The 21,102-nt window shown below is 36.5% G+C and overlaps 1 protein-coding gene across 1 annotated transcript; it reads left to right on the top strand.

The window, feature by feature from the left end:
- Window positions 1-894: 894 nt before the first annotated feature.
- Window positions 895-21,101, top strand: LOC111587456 (kelch domain-containing protein 1-like). The gene is made up of 13 exons (XM_023297413.3): window positions 895-1,244; window positions 2,579-2,649; window positions 3,356-3,473; window positions 6,742-6,854; window positions 7,051-7,141; window positions 7,234-7,332; window positions 9,311-9,385; window positions 10,469-10,527; window positions 14,734-14,843; window positions 15,395-15,467; window positions 16,211-16,295; window positions 18,333-18,412; window positions 20,738-21,101. The coding sequence occupies exons 1-13, from the start codon at window positions 1,164-1,166 to the stop codon at window positions 20,859-20,861; spliced, it is 1,179 nt and encodes a 392-aa protein (XP_023153181.1). The 5' UTR covers window positions 895-1,163; the 3' UTR covers window positions 20,862-21,101.
- The last annotated feature ends 1 nt before the right edge of the window (window position 21,102 follows it).

Genomic DNA, 21,102 nt, shown 5'->3' with positions numbered 1-21,102 from the left:
TAATGTTATTTTGAAAACAATTCTCACCTTCATGTTCAATTTTTATTATTGCAGAAAAATGCATCAATTTACATAAAAAGAACAAAACTCAGTTCTATGAAATCAGTAAAATAATGTAATAGTTTGATCTTTTAAAATAAAATTACATTTTTGCCGCATTTAAATTGGATAAAAACCGAATTATTTTGCAGATATTTGCTGTTGTTTTCACAGTTTTTGAATTTTTATATACAAATATATTTATATATAATACTGTAGAAATAGAATAAATATATATAATTTATATAATATATGTAACATGTAATATATTAACATAACTATAATAGTATATGGAAATATACAGTTTATATAATATTAGATATAATATGTAATATCTCATATTGTAATATATATTTTATGTATAAATATATAACATTCAAGAACTGAAAATAACAGCAAATATCTGCAAAATAATTACATTTTTATCCGATTTAAATGCAGCAAAAAATGTATTTTTTTAAGATCAAATTACTGTTTATGAAAACTGATTTTATAGAACTGACTTTAGATACAATTTTGTTTTTTTTAAAAAATGTAAACTAACGCATTTTTCTGTGATTTTACTCCATTTTTTTCCACATTTTGTTTTTATAATTTTTTTTTTTTTAAAAATAATTAAACAGCAAAAATCGTGAAATTTGGAGTCTTTTTGGGGGAGAAAAATCCCTTTTCTGCCACTAAACCTCAGTATCAGCAGGTAAATCTGACCTGTTGGAGTATCTTTAGAGTATATTTCTAGAGTGATGCATGAATCCTTCCTCTTCCTGTACGAGTTCAACCTGTTTTACTGTGAAATCAAACCCGGTTGTGGAGGTTCTTAAAGCCGCAGGTGGATCTGATCACATCACAACAGACTCTAATTAGTTCCTGTTGTTTGGTTCAGATTCACTTTATTGGATGCAAACTGGCGGATCTTACCTCAAACAAGCAGTAAATGGACATTTAACTCCTCCCGAGACAGAACTAATCAGAGGATGTTTTAAAGGCTCCTCCTTCGCGCCTCCAGCTGCTGCGTAAAGATCAGGATCAGCTGCTGGGAGGAGGAACCGGAGGAGGAACCGGAGGACGGAGCCAGAGAAACACCGACCCGCCGCAGCTCGGAGCTTCTACCGCCGCAGGACCAGATGGAGGAGAACCGGCTGGAGAGGAGCAGCCACACGGCCTTCATCCGCCACGACGCGCTGTTCGTGTGGGGAGGATACCAGGTGAGCCGTGCGTAAAGACACCTGGACAGGTAGAGGAGCCGCGACGCCGCGTAAACAAGCGGCCATTGTCTGCTGCTGCTGCGGCTCGGGAGCGTTTATTTATCAGAAAAGGTGCAGATAAAACCTCATTTAGCGCCATTTCTAGCACCGCCTGGCAGATTTCTTGGTTTTCTTAGCCGAAATTAACCTTTTTGTTTTGTTGCAAAAAATCTCACTTCATGTTGAGTTTTTGTTGGTATTCCTTATAATCTCTGCATAATTTGGATGGCTGTGGTATATAGTGGATTTCATGGGTGCATTTCTTTAATAATAAGCTGAAATTAACCAGTTTTTAAAAGATAAATGATTCAAACCTCAAACAGTTTATTAGACTCCAAAACTAGAAAGAATTTGCAGATATAACCTCATTTAGCACCAAATATCTGGATTTAGAGGCAACTTTCTTGGTTTATGAGCTGAAATTAACCATTTTTTGGTAATAAATATTCCAGATTTGTCATTGGCAGTATGAGACAACATTCTCGGAACAGATCCGACTTTTATGTTCATTTTTTGTTGGTTTTAGTTCAAATTTACTGATGATTTTGAGGTTGCAGTATGTGGGGCTCTTTGTTTCTGCTAATTCTACTGAGATTTATTTAATATTTGTCCATCCTGATTGATTTTAAAGCATTTTAGCACTTCTAGGGATGAAAAATCAAAATATTTCTAAAATCGTAGTTTAAAGTGCTTTATCCAAACTACTCACGCTGTAATTTTCTTTTAAATGTAAAAATATGTCACAAAGTTCCATTTTAATAAAGTATTGTGGTGTTACACAGCTTATAAATCATATTTTCCAGACATAAAATATTTGTTTGGAACAGCAAAAATCTTAATTTTTAGATTTTCTTCCAGTGGAAATGAAATTAAACATTGTGAAAATAACCCTAATATACATTTTTGTAGAATCAGACGCCTCTCAGTGTTGAAATCGCGATAAATTCAAGCTGATTTTTACTCTCTGCTTCAGTTTTGGTTCCATAAATCAGCTGTTTCTCATTTGGAAAACAAGCAGCAACAGAAACAGACATCCTTACATGACATCTCTGCTGCAGGAACGTGTTTGAACAAGATAAAAGTTTCCTCAGACTGGATCTCGTTGCATCCAGATTGTTGCTATGGGTTCATTATCCTCGGACAGAATGTTCCCGAGCAGAAAATACCAAACTTAGACGCACATTGTGGCTCTTTCAGGCAGAAATTGTGCCATAAATCTGCCTTTCGTTGCCTTTTTGCCACAGTGAAGTGCATTATTTTCATGCTTTTCTTTCTCTGGTCTCTGCTTCCTTCAGGTGGTTTCAGGACAAGATGTCATGTTGCCCAGCGATGAGATATGGCTCTGCGATCTGGACAGCGGGACGTGGTGAGATAAGAAGGAAAAGGCCGTTTATCAGCTCACATGTCACCTTGACATTAAACTTATGGATGCAGTTCTTTTAAAAACGGGGCAAACTGTGACTCTGATAAAGAAGCAGGAAGATTAACCTTCATGTCGTCCTGCGGGTCAAAATTGACTCGTTTTAAACTTTGAAAATGTGGGGGGAAAAAAAAGAATATTTTCACCGTGAATCTTCTGATGTCCACATTTTCAACATTTTTGGGAAATATTTGAACATTTTTAGGTGGAAAAAAAGAAATGCCAAAAATGTTTCTTAAGAACATTCACACACAAAAAAGTTGTGTGTGAATGTTTGTGAATGTTCTTAAGGAAAATATTAGAAGTTTTACTGATTTATATGTAATCATTTTACACATTTTTAGGATTTTTTGGGAAGATTTTTACTCATTTTTTGAAAATATTTACAAGAATTTTCTTGCCAAATTTGGTGGATTTTTTCAAATAAAAATTTTAAGGGAAACTTTTAAGGAATTATTGAAAGTTTCTTCCTGAAGGTTTTGCAAATTTTTGTAGTTTTTTTTTTCTTCGGACAAGGAAACTATACTTTTTGGTGTCTGTAAATGAAGACAACAGAAGAGTTAATGAGGAACAATCGTCTCTTGTTTTCTGGTTGCGTCACTCGGGTGCAGATGGGTTGAAGCCAAATGTTTTCAGTGTTTTTCTTTTCCAGGCAGCGGAGGAAGATCAGCGGAGACGTTCCTCCAGATTTAGACGGTTTCTGTGGATCGAACATCGACGAAACTCTTTACGTCTTTGGAGGACGAGACGCCGTCGGATACAGCAACCAGGTGAGAGAAGGTGGTCCAGTTTCAAGAGAACTTTCCTGAAAGTTCAACAAACTCACCTCTGTTTTATAGGTGTTTCTAAAATCCACATAAACCCATCAGGCCTAACGTTCTGACCACTGAATAACACGGATTATCTCTTCATCGTGGCTCCTGGTAGTGGGTCGGATATATCAGGCAGCAAGGGAACATTTTGTCCTCAGAGTTGATGTCAGAAGCAGGAAAATATGTTCAAGCCTAAGGATTTGAGCCAGTTTGACAAGACGACTGGGTGAGAGCATCTCCAGAACTGCAGCTCTTGTGGGGTGTTCCTGGTCTGCAGTGGTCAAGATCTATCAGAACTGGTCTAAGGAAGGACCAGTGGGGAACCAGAGACAGGGTCATTGGTGGGGAGGAAGGCCGACCCATGTGGTCCGAACCAGCAGACTGCTGAAGACGTTAATGCTGGTTCTGATAGAAAGGTGTCAGAATATATCAGTTTGTTGTTTATGGAGCTGCACAGGTAGACCAGTCAGTGTCCATGATGACCCCTGAGCACCACCCAAAGACCAACAATGAGCATCAGAACTGGACCATAGAGCAATGGAAGAAGGTGGTCTGGTCTGATGGATGATGTTTTCTTTTACAAAAGAGAAAAAAGAAAAACCTTCTCAAAAATGGCTCTGAGTTAAGTCAAATTTAGTTATAAAGCACTTTAAAACAACCAGAGTTGACCATGATGCTGTACAGAAGAGTAAAAACATGATCAGAAGATAAAAATAACAGAACTAACAGCAACATACACCATAAAACATAAACAATAAATAGACTGAACAGACTGGACTGCCCTTCCCAGATACAATATACATGCACACAGAGATGACAAACCTACGTGACGTGAAAAGCCAAAGAAAAGAGGTGGGTTTTAAGAAAGATTTTGAAATTAGGCAGTGAGGAGGCCTGTCTGTCCAAAGTTTTAGAAACACTCGATCCCCTGTGAGCTTCAGCCTTGTTTTGGGACCCTGAGGAGCAGCTGGTCAGCTGACCTGAGAGATCGGCTCGGTGTATAGAAGCTCAGAGATGTATGGTGGGGCGAGACCATTTAGGGATTTAAAAACAAATAAAGGAATCTTAAAATGAATTCTGAAACGGACGGGCAGCCAGTGGAGTCAAGCTAGAATTGGTGAAATGTGCTCAAACTTTCTTGTGCCAGTTAAGACGTGCAGCGGCGTTTTGAACCAACTGGAGACAAGTGATGGAAGACCCACTAACCCCCATATATAGAGCATTACAGTGATCCAGCTGAGTGATCACAAAGGCATGGATCACTGTTTCAAAGTGCTGTCTCTGGAGAAAAGGGTTTATTTTTGCCAGCTGCCTTAAGTGGAAGAAGCTTGATTTCACCACAGCTTTGATCTGGCTGTTGAACTTAAGAGCCACGTCCACTTTTACCCCTAGATCAGGGGTGTCAAACATGCGGCCCACGGGCCAAAAGCGGCCCCCCAGATGGTCCATTTCGGCCCTCCGGACAACTTAGTAAAGTGTAAAAATTATAGAGACGACGTTAATTGCAAATTTGTAAAACTGTAAATTTTAAATAATTTCTAGACCTTGATGAGTTGTTTTGGTCATAAAAGTCAAATACTAGATTGTTCACTTCCAGATAGCTGCGACTAAATGTTGCTCCTTTGCAGATAAACTGTAATCTGAAAGTTGTAATGTGGAAATGATAAACTGAGGCATAATACTATTGAAATTTTACTTATTTTTCTTAAGAAATTTCACGCTGTTCATGATGTTTTACAGAAATGTTCCTGAAATTACTCAAAATTTGTTTAAAATGACATGAATCTCATCAAAAATATTTCTCTAAATGCCCCAAATGACTAAAACTTCTCCAAAATCCCTAAAATGTGTCTAAAATTAGGTGAAATCCATCTAAAATGACCTGAGTATATCCAAAATTAGTTCAAAAAGACAAACATTTGTTAATTTTGGATAAACTCAGGTCAACAAGATTTACAGTGGGGATCGAAAGTTTGGGCACCCCAGGTAAAAACTTGTATTAATGTGCATAAAGAAGCCAAGGAAAGATGGAAACGTCTCCAAAAGGCATCAAATTACAGATGAGACATTCTTATAACATGTCAAAAAAAGTTAGATTTTATTTCCATCATTTACACTTTCAAAATAACAGAAAACCCAATAATGGCGTCTGCAAAAGTTTGGGCACCCTGCAGAGTTTATAGCATGCATTGCCCCCCCTGTAAATGTTGTCGTTATCCTCGAATTCAAACATTCATGCATCTCTACTGCTGTTTAAGACCAATTTTCTCCAACATTTTTCCATCTTGGTCAATTTAAACATCTTTATGAACCAGTTCTTTCTAGTGAGATGTTGTTTGTCTTGTAGAAAAGTTGGAAGAGTCTCTGAGTATTCTAGAAATACTTTAACAGCAGCAGGAAATGTAGTAAAACGAGTTTTTAATCTTTTCTTCAAACATTGAGATGTTAATCTGTTGGACAACAGACTCTACTAGAGTGAAACGTGACGACAGGAATCAGATAATGTCATCTTGTTTTTCTTCTATCTGTGATATGAAAGACTGTCTGGTGAAACTGAACACAGCAACATGAAGTTCATTCAGAGGAAACAGTTTGGGCCTTTCAGCATTTGAATATTTTCTGGTTTCTTTAACTTTTTATGATGGTAAACTGGATTTCTGAGGAAAAAAAATGGCTGCATTTCTTCAAATTTCTTGTTTTATATGTACAAATATTCAGTTTAAAATGATATTGGACAAAGAAAAGCAGCAAATCTACAAAGTTTTGGCTTTTTTTCTGTGGTTTTGCTTTAAAATACAGTTTTTCCTCAATCAACTAATAGATTATTTGACTTGTGCAGCTCCTACTTATCACCACATTCCAGCTTTAATCTCTAATCCTCAACTATTTTGCTAATTGATGAAATGATTCAAGTAATTTTGTAAGAAAATCTCTGATTCCAGCTTTTTAAATGTGAATATTTTCTGGTTTCTTCCCTCATTCATGACAACAAACTGAACATTTTCTGGACAAAACAAGACCTTTCTCATCTTTGGCTTTGAGAAACACATTTCCCACTATTTTTAGATTAACAAGCAATAAAAATGACTGTTTTTGCGGCTGTAGCAGAAAGAGGCTTTAGATCTTGAAGGAAAAGTTGTAAATGTGCTCCGGGATGAAAGGTTTTTAGGATTTCTTGCGTTTTATTATTTCTAACTTGTTGCTTCCTTCACTGATGTGTCTGCAGATGTTCGTGGTGGACCTGTCCGAGGTTTGCTGCTCGTGGAGGAAACTCACCGACACTAAAGGAACGACGCCGTCGCCTCGAAACAAACACTCCTGCTGGGTGCACAGAGACCGGTCAGTTTTCCCAGAACAACGTGGAGATAAAGTGGTTTAACGTCTGCAGACGGAGCTCCAGCTGAGCCTCTCATCAGCATTTTAATGAAAACAGCTTCAACACCTCAGCATTGTGTTTATCTGGTGGAGTTTTAGAGGACATCTGGTGGGGATTTGCAGCTTAACTGAAGGTAAATAAAGAAGTGTTTGGTTGCAGGTTGATCTACTTTGGTGGTTATGGATGTAAAACTATCGGGGAGGTTAGAAACACACCATCGTCCAGCTTCGTTGTGGATGAGATGTCCTGGGTGAGTTCTTCTGGTAATAATCACTTTAACGTGTTTGTTCCTGATGATGGTCTTCAGAGTTTTCCTTCTGATGTTCCTTTATTTCCTTCCAGACAACAATAGGAAACACTTTGTTCCGTTGTTGGGGTTGGAACAACGAGGTGAATGTTTTCGACACCAACACTTTAACGTGGAATCAACCGGAGACCAGAGTGAGTAGAAGAACACCAGGGTTTAGTACTTTAATGTTGTCTGTCTGTGGAGGTTCTCAGGCGTCCAGGTCAGGGGGACTGAAGAAGTATAAACTAAGACTTTACTGTGTTCAAACGTCTAAAAAGTATCTTTAACCCTCTTGTTGTCCGCATTTACAGGTACAAAAAAATATTGTTTCCTTGTCTGAAAAAAAATCCCAAAATTCAGCCATTTGCAAATTTGCAAAACCTTCAGGAGGAAATTTCCAATAATTCCTTAAAAGTTTCCCTTAAAAGTTTTATTTTCAAAAAAAAAAAATCCCCCAAATTTGGCAAGAAAATTCTTGTAAATATTTTCAAAAAATGAGTAAAATCTTCCAAAAAAAATCCTAAAAATATCTCAAGTGATTCCATATATATCAGTAAAGCTTCTAATATTTTCTTTAAGAACATTCACATAAAAATCAACCAAAATCCAGCGAAATTCGCTGGATTTTGGTTGATTTTTATGTGAATGTTCTTAAACATTTTTAACATTTCTTTTTTTCCACCAAAAAATGTTAAAAATTTTCAAAAATGTATAAAATGTGGACATTAGAAGTTTCACTGTGAAAATATATATTTTTTTTTCCACATTTTCAAACTTTAAAACGGGTCGATTTTGACCCGCAGGACGACATGAAGGTTAAAGATCTTCAAAAAAAATCACCAGGAGAATTCAGCATTCAGAGGGCAGCAGGATTTATTTGTCGACAAGAAATCCAGGAATAATTCTTAGCAGTGATAACACCCCAAGAAGAACTGAAGATACTGAGCTGTGCAGCGTCTTTTATCCTGGGAGCGTTGGTCATTTTTCCACCTACAGGGCAGATGATAGGAGTGGCAGTTTTCACACCATTATACTTTTCTAAATCTATTGGTCAGATCATGAGGTCAGATGATCATATTTCACTCCTAGATCTCAGCCTACAGAGGACATGGGGTTATCATTAGGTCATGTTTTACAGAGAACATGCCCCTAATGTATGGTAAAAGTTAGAATATCTGAAGTTTACACCATTATGTTTTGAGTACATATGTTTTACTTCTGGTCTTCAGTCTAATGACATTTGCCATAATTATGTCATCTCTTACTTTTGGTACATTGTACCTAAAAATATTACACTACATGATCATAGGAGCTTCAGTAGAAATCAAATGGACTTTTCTTGTAGGTTCATGAAGACGTTTCAGGTGAAACGTCTTCAAGAACCTACAAGTCCAGTGGATTTATCCGTGATATTCGAGATATAGTTATGCTGATATTTTTATTTATTTTTAAGGTTTTTGAACATGACAGTGTTTCATCATTTTTTAAATATATTTTTCCTGGCATCCTTGTTGCCGGGTTGTTTCAGTTTTAAAGGAATTTCTTTTTACAGCGTATAATCAGCCACAACAACAAGTGAATAGTTTCTAAAGTCGTTATGTAGTTTTCTTTATTAATGGAGCAGTTTGATGCTCCCATCGGAAGGATTCAGTCCACATCGTCTGAGAATCTTGTTTTTAGTCAGTAACGGTCTAATGAAGCCATTTTTCCAAATAAATGTGTTGAAAATCCACTCTGAGACTCTGGAACGTGCTTCCACTGGAACTTGGTGTTCTCACTGAAAACCCACCTATTCAGACGTGCCTTTGACTCCTAGCGCTGTTTTATTCTCAGTTAAATGTTACCAATTCATCTGTGCTGCATTTTGGTTTTATGGGTTTTATGGTTTCATAGTAACCAAATTGTATTGTTTTGTTGTATCATGCTGATGGAAAGCACTTTAGTCTTCTTTTATGTTGTTGTAAAGTGATTGATTGATTGAAAATCGACTTTGGAGCTCATTGGAAGTAAATAAAAACGTCATGAAACACTAGATTAGTAGTAGAAACAGCAGATTTAGATGATGAAACTGAAATTGAAGCCTGGTTTTCTGGAAGCATCTCTACATTCTGATGTGTTTTTGTTCTCCAGGGTTCTGCTCCTTCACCCAGAGGCTGCCATGCCAGCGCCCTGCTGGGAAACAAAGGATTCATCAGCGGAGGAGCCGTGAGTTTTTTAAAGTTAGAAACAGTCTGAGGGTCGGTGGTGGGAATCTAACGGCGATATCTGAAAGCAGCTTCACGGTTCAACAGTTTGGGGAAGGTCCTTTCCTGTTTCCTTTTCCTGTCCAGAGGTGAAGCTGAAGTCAAATCCTGTAAATAAAAAAATATTTTGAGTTTGGAAGAACATGATTCTTCTGCACCGACCTCAACCCTGTTTGGCTTATTTGGGATGAACTGCAGCCAGAACATTCCAGGATCAGACGGTTGGACAGCGTCAGAGAAAAGAAATTCTTTAAAAAAACCCAAAAAATGACAAAACACTGACAATCTGGCAGTAAGGATTTCAGAAAAATACATAAAAACACTCAAACTGTGAAAACAATGATAAAAAATTTTATAGTTAAACTTTATAAAAGAACAAATTTCTGTTTGTAAAAAGACAGATTTTTGATGTATACATTATTGACTGTTTTGGCCTTTTTGCTGTTAACATGAAAATTAATAATTATTTTCAGTTATTTTTCTAAATATTTCTGTAACAGTTAAAATCTGTAAAATTACAACCAATTATTTACCATTTTCCAACCTTTATATACATAATTTTCCTTTCAAATAACCAAAAATACCTGCAAAATAAATGTTTTTTTTTCTTATTTAAATATACCAAAATAAAAACAGTGTAATTTTCCAGTCAAATGTTATAAAATAATAAATATAATCTTTAATATTTGCAGTGTAGCAGCAGGATAATGCTCAGGGCTTTTAAAAGAGACGTCCAACAGTCACATACGGGGAAAAGTTTCTACATCTGTGTTGATTTATTTAACAGAACTCTGAGCATTTTCCTGTAATTTCTGCTCATTTGACGAACAACGGCACTAAATGACGGCAGAATTAACAAACGTATCTACACTTTCCCCTGATTCTTCTCATTTCTGTGCAGGTGATTCTCATTTTGGTGGCACCAATAATCCTTCTATACAGGAAAATCCCTCTATAGTGGGTTTCAGATTTGTCTAGAACTGTACTGACAGCATTTCTACTCTATAGAGAGAATTTCTTTTCCTAAAGTGACTCTTGTTTGCAGGAAACGGCTCAGCTGGACTTGTTCTGTTTGGACCTGGAGACCTGGACGTGGACTCAGTTGTAAACCACCTTTTATTTTCACACACAGACCAAAGTTATGACTTTTATTAACCCTCTGGTCACCAAGCAGCTTCTTACAAATGCAGCTGTGATATTTTGAACTGGAAAAATGTTCAGTCTTGATGTCTAGAGTCCAATGCTAAGATTAAAATTGGAGCCAATTGTACAAAATTTAGTATAGACACAAACCTTCGGCTGACACATTATTTTAACCCTCCTGTTGTCCTCATTTACGGGCACCAAAAATATTGTTTCTTTGTTTGAAAAAAATCCAAAAATTCAGCAAAAAAATCCTCAGATTTCTGAAAATTTGCAAAACTTTCAGAAAGAAAATTCCAATAATTCCTTACAAGTTTCCCTTAAAAATTTTATGAGAAAAAATCCACCAAATTTGGCAAGAAAATTCTTGTAAATATTTTCAAAACGATGAATAAAAATCTTCTAAAAAAATCCTAAAAATATCTAAAGTGATTCCATATATATCAGTAAAACTTCTAATATTTTCTTTAAGAACATTCACAAAAAAATCAACCAAAATCCAGCGATTTTGCTGGATTTTGGTTGATTTTTTTTTTTTTTGGTGAATGTTCTTAAGGAACATTTTTAACATTTCTTTTTTTCCACCAAAAAATGTTTCCCAAAAATGTTGAAAATGTGGACATCAGAAGTTTCACTGTCAAAATATATATATTTTTTCCACATTTTCAAGCTTTAAACAGGTCAAAATTGACCCGTTTTAAAAGACAACACGAGGATTAATCTGTTTTTGTGCAAAAATGCAATAAGGATTTATCCGTGATATTCGAGATATAGTTATGCTGATATTTTTATTTATTTTTAAGGTTTTTGAACATGACAGTGTTTCATCATTTTTTAAATATATTTTTCCTGGCATCCTTGTTGCCGGGTTGTTTCAGTTTTAAAGGAATTTCTTTTTACAGCGTATAATCAGCCACAACAACAAGTGAATAGTTTCTAAAGTCGTTATGTAGTTTTCTTTATTAATGGAGCAGTTTGATGCTCCCATCGGAAGGATTCAGTCCACATCGTCTGAGAATCTTGTTTTTAGTCAGTAACGGTCTAATGAAGCCATTTTTCCAAATAAATGTGTTGAAAATCCACTCTGAGACTCTGGAACGTGCTTCCACTGGAACTTGGTGTTCTCACTGAAAACCCACCTATTCAGACGTGCTTTTGACTCCTAGCGCTGTTTTATTCTCAGTTAAATGTTACCGATTCATCTGTGCTGCATTTTGGTTTTATGGTTTTTATGGTTTCATAGTAACCAAATTGTATTGTTTTGTTGTATCATGCTGATGGAAAGCACTTTGGTCTTCTTTTATGTTGTTGTAAAGTGATTGATTGATTGAAAATCGACTTTGGAGCTCATTGGAAGTAAATAAAAATGTCATGAAACACTAGATTAGTAGTAGAAACAGCAGATTTAGATGATGAAACTGAAATTGAAGCCTGGTTTTCTGGCAGCATCTCTACATTCTGATGTGTTTTTGTTCTCCAGGGTTCTGCTCCTTCACCCAGAGGCTGCCATGCCAGCGCCCTGCTGGGAAACAAAGGATTCATCAGCGGAGGAGCCGTGAGTTTTTTAAAGTTAGAAACAGTCCGAGGGTCGGTGGTGGGAATCTAACGGCGATATCTGAAAGCAGCTTCACGGTTCAACAGTTTGGGGAAGGTCCTTTCCTGTTTCCTTTTCCTGTCCAGAGGTGAAGCTGAAGTCAAATCCTGTAAATAAAGAGCAGTTTGAGTTTGGAAGAACGTGATTCTTCTGCACCGACCTCAACCCTGTTTGGCTTATTTGGGATGAACTGCAGCCAGAACATTCCAGGATCAGACGGTTGGACAGCGTCCGAGAAAAGAAATTCTTTAAAAAAACCCCAAAAATGACAAAACACTGACAATCTGGCAGTAAGGATTTCAGAAAAATACATAAAAACACTCAAACTGTGAAAACAATGGTAAAAATAACAGTAAATTAATGACATTCTGTGATTTTACAGTCAAACTTTATAAAAGAACAAATTTCTGTTTGTAAAAATACTGATTTTTAATGTATGCGTTATTTAGTTTTGGCCTTTTTGTTATTAACATGAAAAATAATAATTATTTTCAGTTATTTTTCTAAATATTTCTGTAACAGTTAAAATCTGTAAAATTACAACCAATACTTTACCATTTTCCAACCTTTATATACATAATTTTCCTTTCAAATAACCAAAAATATCTGAAAAACAAATGTTTTTTTCTCATTTAAATACACCAAATAAAAACTGTGTAATTTCCCAGTCAAATGTTATAAAATAATAAATATAATCTTTAATATTTGCAGTGTAGCAGCAGGATAATGCTCAGGGCTTTTAAAAGAGACGTCCAACAGTCACATACGGGGAAAAGTTTCTACATCTGTGTTGGCTTATTTAACAGAACTCTGAGCATTTTCCTGTAATTTCTGCTCATTTGATGAACAACGGCACTAAATGACGGCAGAATTAACAAACGTATCTACACTTTCCCCTGATTCTTCTCATTTCTGTGCTTCTATACAGGAAAATCCCTCTATAGTGGGTTTCAGATTTGTCTAGAACTGTACTGACAACATTTCTACTCTATAGAGAGAATTTCTTTTCCTAAAGTGACTCTTGTTTGCAGGAAACGGCTCAGCTGGACTTGTTCTGTTTGGACCTGGAGACCTGGACGTGGACTCAGTTGTAAACCACCTTTTATTTTCACACACAGACCAAAGTTATGACTTTTATTAACCCTCTGGTCACCAAGCAGCTTCTTACAAATGCAGCTGTGATATTTTGAACTGGAAAAATGTTCAGTCTTGATGTCTAGAGTCCAATGCTAAGATTAAAATTGGAGCCAATTGTACAAAATTTAGTATAGACACAAACCTTCGGCTGACACATTATTTTAACCCTCCTGTTGTCCTCATTTACGGGCACCAAAAATATTGTTTGTTTGTTTGAAAAAAATCCAAAAATTCAGCAAAAAAATTCCCCAAATTTCTGAAAATTTGCAACACTTTCAGAAAGAAAATTCCAATAATTCCTTACAAGTTTCCCTTTTATGAGAAAAAATCCACCAAATTTGGCAAGAAAATTCTTGTAAATATTTTCAAAAAGATGAATAAAAATCTTCCAAAAAAATCCTAAAAATATCTAAAGTGATTCCATATATATCAGTAAAACTTCTAATATTTTCTTTAAGAACATTCACAAAAAAATCAACCAAAATCCAGCGATTTTGTACAAAGTTGTACAAATCACTGTTGGATGATCTAGAGGAGTGTAGAATCCTGAACTATCTCAGCCCAGCAACATTTCTCACCTGTTTTCTGGCCTGAAGTCACTGATCTTTGCAGAAGTCTCTGTCATGGTGCTCCTTTACAAGCTAAACCCCCTAAAAAACAACAAAACCTTCATCAGGACATCCCTACTTTCATAGCCTTTACAGGAATAAACAGACTATATAGATTTACATCACCGTTCAAAAGTCTGGGGTCACTTAGAAATGTCCTTATTGATGAAAGAGAAGCAGATCCAGTGTAGACATTGTTAATGTGGTAAATGACTATTGTAGCTGGAAACAGCTGATTTTTAATGGAATATCTCCATAGAGGTACAGAGGAACATTTCCAGCAACCATCACTCCTGTGTTCTAATGCTACATTGTGTTAGCTAATGGTGTTGAAAGGCTCATTGATGATTAGAAAACCCTTGTGCAGTTATGTTAGCACATGGATAAAAATGAGCTTTCATGGAAAACATGGAATTGTCAGGATGACCCCAAACTTTTCAGCGGTAGATGTATATATTTAACACTAAAGGTTTTGATTTTATTGGAGTTTTCCACCACAAATTCATGTTTTGCAGAGAATTATTGCTAACAGTCTCAGACTGTCAAGATTTATAGCTGCAAAAGACAAATACTTGCTGCCTAATGTAATTTACCTTAGTAAACAAAGATGAATTTTTGACTGTTTTTGCATTAAAAACGTATTTTAAACCATAATTATTTAGATTAGAACATTTTAGAATATCCATCATGGATAAAAGAAGCAGTAAAAATGTTTCTGTGTTAAATATAACGATCATTTTGGTCGCTTGAAGGTTAAAATATTTATTAAATCCACATTTTTAAGTCTTTTAGGGATCCACTGATAGTTGTGTTTTGTATTTTCCTCAGTGACTTTTCCTCTTGTTCACCTCCGGGCCGATCCATGCACACCATGACGTCCATATCAGACCAGACTTTGTTCGTTTATGGAGGTTTCAGCACCGACGGAAACACTCTCAGTAAGTAATGATGTTTAATACACAAGAAGACAGATTACAGAGAGACACGTTGGCCGTTTAAGATTCCAGAAATGAACAGTAAAGAGCAGGTCAGCTCTTTGCTTTATTGTCTTATTTAGCTGCTTTAATGTAGAAGTTCTCTCTGATAGAAAAGCAGCAGTGAAAGAAATACTCACATCCTTTAACTCAAGTAAAAGTACTAATACAGCAGTGTAGAAATACTCCATTACAAGTAACACTCCTTAACAAATAAGTTGTCAACTAGTTTAATAAGCAGGAAAATGTCTCCATTCTCTCATTCCAGCTTCTTAAATGTGAATATTTTCTGTTATTTCCTCCTTTATGATGCTAAACTGACATTTTTCACCATTTCTTTGGACATTTTAAAGTAATTAACATATAAAATAATAATTAAGTGCAGTTCTGCAGCAAAATGTAGTGAAATTCTAAAGGTTTTATGACCATCTTTGTATTTATTTCTATAAAACAGAGGAAAGTGAAGTTTCTTTTGGTTTTTATTCAGTATTTTATAATAAATCTGTTTCTTCCAGATGACGCCTGGCAGTTTAACACAGAAAAGAGGGAATGGACCGAAGTGACGCATCCTCACAAAAACAAGCCCAGGTAGAGGATTTCTCACTTCCTGTTCGTTTAAAGTCGGCATGTTTCAGAGAAAAGTCAAATAAAGCAATCTGCATTAATTAGGTAGTTCTAATTGAATCATTATTATATTTTATTGCATCGAAATTAACATTTTATTTACAGAATCTCATTATTTGTGTCTCCAGCAATATAAAAAAACTGATAGGAACCTGCTGCCTGGAGTTAAAAGAAGCTCAAACATTTTTTTTTTTCCAAACAATTTGATATTATTTTTCAGAAATTTCCACCTTTTTGTTAAACGACAGAAAACTAATAAAATGATATTTGACTAAAATAAATTAGAACTTTTCAAGTTTTCATACATTGTTCAACTGTAATCTAAAAATAGAACATTTTATAAACAATTTCTCAATTTTTTTGAACAATTTTCTATTTCACAGAATATTATAAAGAAACTAGTCACAGAAAAAAGTATTAATTTACATGTTGACCTAAAAAAAAGGCCAAAACTATGTAGTAGTAATAATATTTTATTTTATGTTACTGTAAAATTACTATTTAATTATTTAAGTCTATTTGAGATAATTGTTGTTATTTTCACAGTTTTTACCATAAACAAAACAATATTCCACTATTTTAAACACATTTTTTCTGTCCCTAGCTTCCTAACTTTCACTTTTTTTTTTTTAATCAGAGGTTTTTATTCCAGTGTCCTGTAGCTTCCAGTGTTTTCTGCTAATTTCCTGATGTTCTTCGTCTGCCAGGGTTTGTCACTCGGCCTGTCTGGGATCAGACGGAGACGTGGTGGTGTTTGGAGGAAGCAGTAACCTCTGCATCCTCATGGACTCGGTATGTGATCACAGCTGATCTCTGCGCTTCATTCACAGACTTAATGTGGTTTTTGTCCCACATGAAGTAAATGTGAAGTAAACATGAAGTAAACATGTTATACAGCAGAAACGTCTCATTTTTAGACATCAGGAAACTCTTCTTTTAAACAATACATCCTTTAAACTGTATTAAACGTGCTGTTTTTGTGCAACTTTTATCTTTAGAAATGAAAAACAGCATTTATAAAGTGCATGATTTAGCCTTTATTTATTATTATTATTCCCTTGTATAAAAAGATTAATAATGATAAAGCAGATAAAAGCACTATGGATGGTTAGAAAGATGTTTCACCATGCTGGATGTATCTCCAACAACCGGCTCCTCTGTTGACTGTTTTTAAACCATGCTGCATTTATTTTATTGATCCAGTTTGATTAATTTTCCTCTGAATGTCTCTAATTAGTTCCTATCCTATTAGTTCTCGTCTCCTCTCTGCTCTGTGGAAACACTGCCTGCAATTCAACCTGAAAATCCAATATATTTTTCTTGGTCACAGTTTTTTCATTTTTTGGAGGATTTATTTGGTGCATCAGGATAGTTTTTGGACGTATTTTGAACGAGACACATTGAATAGATGAGTGTTATTATTTCAAACCTGGGTTCAGGTGTTTCTTCGTGTCTGGGAGCTTCTTCCTGAGCAGAGCAGCTCGATAGCTGGAGGATCTGCAGATCAGCTGCAGTCTGAGAGCCAATTATAGCTGGAGATTAGGTGAAAGTGTTCCATAAAGAAAGCTTAAAGGCTTTAAGGTCTCAGATTATGAAGAGCACCTTCACTACAGCATGGAAGTAAACACTCAGACTGTACATGGAAACTGAACCTGATAGTTTGGTTTGATTCTGAATCCTCTGGAGAGGATCTCTGTGGATTTATGTAGACTATTATAAACTAAAATATGACACAAAGTAATCCACATGAAATCAAAAAGTTTGCTCAGAAATAAAGAAAGGCAAGCTTACCTACCTTTTTTGTCAGAATTTTAATTAATTTTATTTATTTAATCAATTTCTTCTTATTATTCTTCTTCATTTGAATACAAAAAACATATTTAAATTTTAATATTTTTTATGTATTCTTTAAAATCATTCCCTGATTTTTCAGAGTTTTTTTCTTCTTTTGAACAGAAAAATACACATTTCGATTTTTATACATTTTAGCTATTTCTTTTCAAATTCTTCTTCTGATTGTTTTGATTCTTTTTCTGCTTCTTCTGAATATAAAAATAAATACTTTTACTTTTAATGCATTCTTAATTTGTTTATTATTCCAAGGAGGTGGAGCAATGTGATGATCGGCGTCTGTCTGTCCGTCCGTCCGTTTGTCTGTCTGTTGCCAACGGATTTGGATGAAATTTTCAGGGAAGGTCAGAAATGACACAAGGACCAAGTGATTGGATTTTGGCAGTGATGCAGCTTATAGTCTGGATCCATGGATTAGTTAAAGATGTGTGTCATTGTGAGATAGCGACACAGTGTCACTGTAACCATGACAACAAGTGAACACTACATCAGCTGCCTGCTGATGATCACATGATTGTGATCCTACTACAAATCCACCGCTGAGGACCATGAATTGTTTAAAGATTTCGTCTGTCAGAAATGATACGACTGAGCAGCCTTGGAGGAGGACTGCTCTCTGAGTGCTTTTCTAGTTTTTTGTGTTTTAGTCTGTTTTCTGTCTTTTATCACTTTAATCTTCACTAAAGACTTGTTTTGCTATTCTTTGGACTTCTCCTGCCTCTGGTGTTCCCTCGTCGCTTTTATTTATTCATGACAGCTTTTCCTCATTTAGTGACACTTTAGGAAAAGTCACTGATTTAACAAAGCGTTTGAGTATTTATCTTCTGCAAGAAGTTTGTTCAAAGAGTCCAGACTAACCTCTTTTTTTGCCTTTTTGGTCCTTCTGGTCCACAATTCTACTTTATTTTGCTTTATCGCTTTAGAAGTATGAGAACATTGAAGCAGAGAGAAAATCTAATGGGCATTGTTGTTCATCAGGTGGCTGTTCTGAGGCTTCCATCTCAGCATCACTGCAGAGACGTTTTCCTGTTTCAGACTCAGCCTCATCCTCTCTTCAGGTAAAACTCCATCCATCATGGTTTCCAGTTGTGTTTCAGCTCAGTCACACGTATTTCCTGCATGTGAGCTGACGTCTGCATGTTCACACATGATTAATCAGTTTTAACTAAGTCCACAGAGAGAAGTGTTTATCCTCTGATTTTCATTCACATCCAGCTGGTGTTCTGCTAATGAGCTTTAGCTCCTGGTTCTATACCGCTGCTGTTTGTGTGAAATGTTCGGATTAACGGGACTCACTTCAGATTTAAGTGTTTTTCTGTTATGCAACACCTGCAGTATAGAATATGGAAGTCACGTCTTCATCACATGCACATTTCACCTCTTAAAAATGAATATTTCCGCTTTTATTTCCTCTGTGACAGGAAACTGAATTTCTCTGTGCTGTGGACAAAACAAAACATTTGTCCTCTTGGACTTTGGAAAACACCGACATTCATCATTTTATAGATGAAACACTGAAGCAGTTCATCCAGAAAATAAGCAAAAGATTAACTGACAAAGAAAACGTCAGCATAAAATTCTCCTTAGAACAATCCACCAGCATGGATTCATTCTTTTTTATTTTACAGACTTTTAAGGCTGATGGGATGAATCCTTATTTTGCTGTGGTGGATTTAAAAATGTTGGAAAATGGTAAACTGGTGTTTAAAAAATGAGAAATTTAACTGCATGGCCAAAAAATAGGACTGTGTAAAATCAGAGTATAAACACTCTACAGCGCTTAGAAAAATCAATCAACTGTTGGAATTTTTCCCTTTTGTTGTTTTTCAACAGTGAATCTTCATTGAAAATTTGGCTTTTTGGACAAGAATTTACAGATTCTTTTATGTCAAACAGATTTCTACAAAGTAATATCGTTAAACTTTGCTGGATTCATTAGCCTTCCAAAACCTACTGCTGAGAAGTATCTCCAGATTATGATGCTGCCACCTCCATGCTTCACATCATGATGCTGCCACCACCATGCTTCACATCATGATGCTGCCACCACCGTGCTTCACATCATGATGCCGCCACCACCGTGGTTCACATCATGATGCCGCCACCACCGTGGTTCACATCATGATGCCGCCACCACCGTGCTTCACATCATGATGCCGCCACCACCGTGGTTCACATCATGATGCTGCCACCACCGTGGTTCACATCATGATGCCGCCACCACCGTGCTTCACAACATGATGCCGCCACCACCGTGCTTCACAACATGATGCCGCCACCACCATACTTCCCATCATGATGCTGCCACCACCATGGTTCACGTCATGATGCTGCCACCACCATGCTTCACATCATGATGCTGCCACCACCGTGCTTCACATCATGATGCTGCCACCACCGTGGTTCACATCATGATGCTGCCACCACCATGCTTCACATCATGATGCTGCCACCACCATGCTTCACATCATGATGCTGCCACCACCGTGCTTCACATCATGATGCTGCCACCACCATGCTTCACATCATGATGCTGCCACCACCGTGCTTCACATCATGATGCTGCCACCACCGTGGTTCACATCATGATGCCGCCACCACCGTGCTTCACAACATGATGCTGCCACCACCATGCTTCACATCATGATGCTGCCACCACCATGCTTCACATCATGATGCTGCCACCACCGTGCTTCACGTCATGATGCTGCCACCACCATGCCTCACAGTACAGATGGTGTGTGTAAAACTTTGACTATTGAAGAACAGACAACAGTTGTATGAACAGTCTCTCCCATCTCAGCTGCTGAAGCTGGAACTCCTTCAGAGGAGTCATAGGAGTCTTGGTGGCCTCCCTCTCTAGTCTCTTTCTTGCACATTGACTCAGTTTTTGAGGATGGATTTACACATGCCATATTCCTTTCATTTCCTAGGAGATTTTCAGAGACACTTGGAAATGTTCTTGTATCATTCCATGACTTCTGCTTTTTAATAACCTTTTCAGAGTTTCTTGGCGTGTTCTTCAATCTTCATGGTGCAGTTCTATCCAGCAGTTCTAATCCACCAGAGACTGGACCTTCCAGGTTTATTTTTAATTGACATAACTTTGTAGAAATCTGTTTTCACTTCGAAATTAATTAAATTTACAATGATTCAGTGTTGAAAGCAAACAAAGAGCAGCGATGATGCCGCCACCACCGTGCCTGCAGCGTCATGGTGTCCTGCAAAAATAAAATCATAAATAGATCTGACTTAAAGGAAGTACAGCAGTACAGGCAGACCATATGCATGCAAATAGCAGGCTATTATCAGGCCAGATATGTAAAACATGAGTCCAGAGCTCCAGGTAAACATTAATAAATGAGATGTTTTTCTCTCTGCAGACTCTGTGAGGATTTCATCGGAGGAAACCCGGAGCTGTTCAGGCAGCAGCTCGGCTGTTTGCCGTCGAAGCTGCAGAACAAAATTACCAAGAGAATCGCCTTTTTCTCTGCCATGAAGCCTTAAAGCTTGAAGACGATCGTTTGTTTTTAGATGCGGAAATATTCTGAGCCAGTTGATTCTTAAAAAACTGTTTTCATTTTTTGACTTTTAAAACCAGAAGGTGCTAAAGTTTCCTTGTTTTAACTTGAACATTATTTATACGTAAAGCTTTTGTCTTATTTTTAACGTCCGCTTTAGATTCCGTCAGATTTTACTTCATTTAGTGGTTTTGATGATTGTTTTTGAATAAAAGGTATCAATGGAG

The sequence above is a fragment of the Amphiprion ocellaris genome, chromosome 18, assembly GCF_022539595.1.
Source record: "Amphiprion ocellaris isolate individual 3 ecotype Okinawa chromosome 18, ASM2253959v1, whole genome shotgun sequence".
Taxonomy (NCBI): Eukaryota; Metazoa; Chordata; class Actinopteri; family Pomacentridae; genus Amphiprion; species Amphiprion ocellaris.
This window is presented reverse-complemented; position numbering and strand designations above follow the sequence as displayed.

Coding starts and splice junctions, on each gene's coding strand:
- LOC111587456 (XM_023297413.3), top strand. CDS start 1,164: ATGGAGGAGAACCGGCTGGAGAGGAGCAGCCACACGGCCTTCATCCGC. Junction 6,855..7,050: donor TGCTGGGTGCACAGAGACCG/GTCAGTTTTCCC, acceptor GTTTGGTTGCAG/GTTGATCTACTTTGGTGGTT. Junction 7,333..9,310: donor GGAATCAACCGGAGACCAGA/GTGAGTAGAAGA, acceptor TTTGTTCTCCAG/GGTTCTGCTCCTTCACCCAG.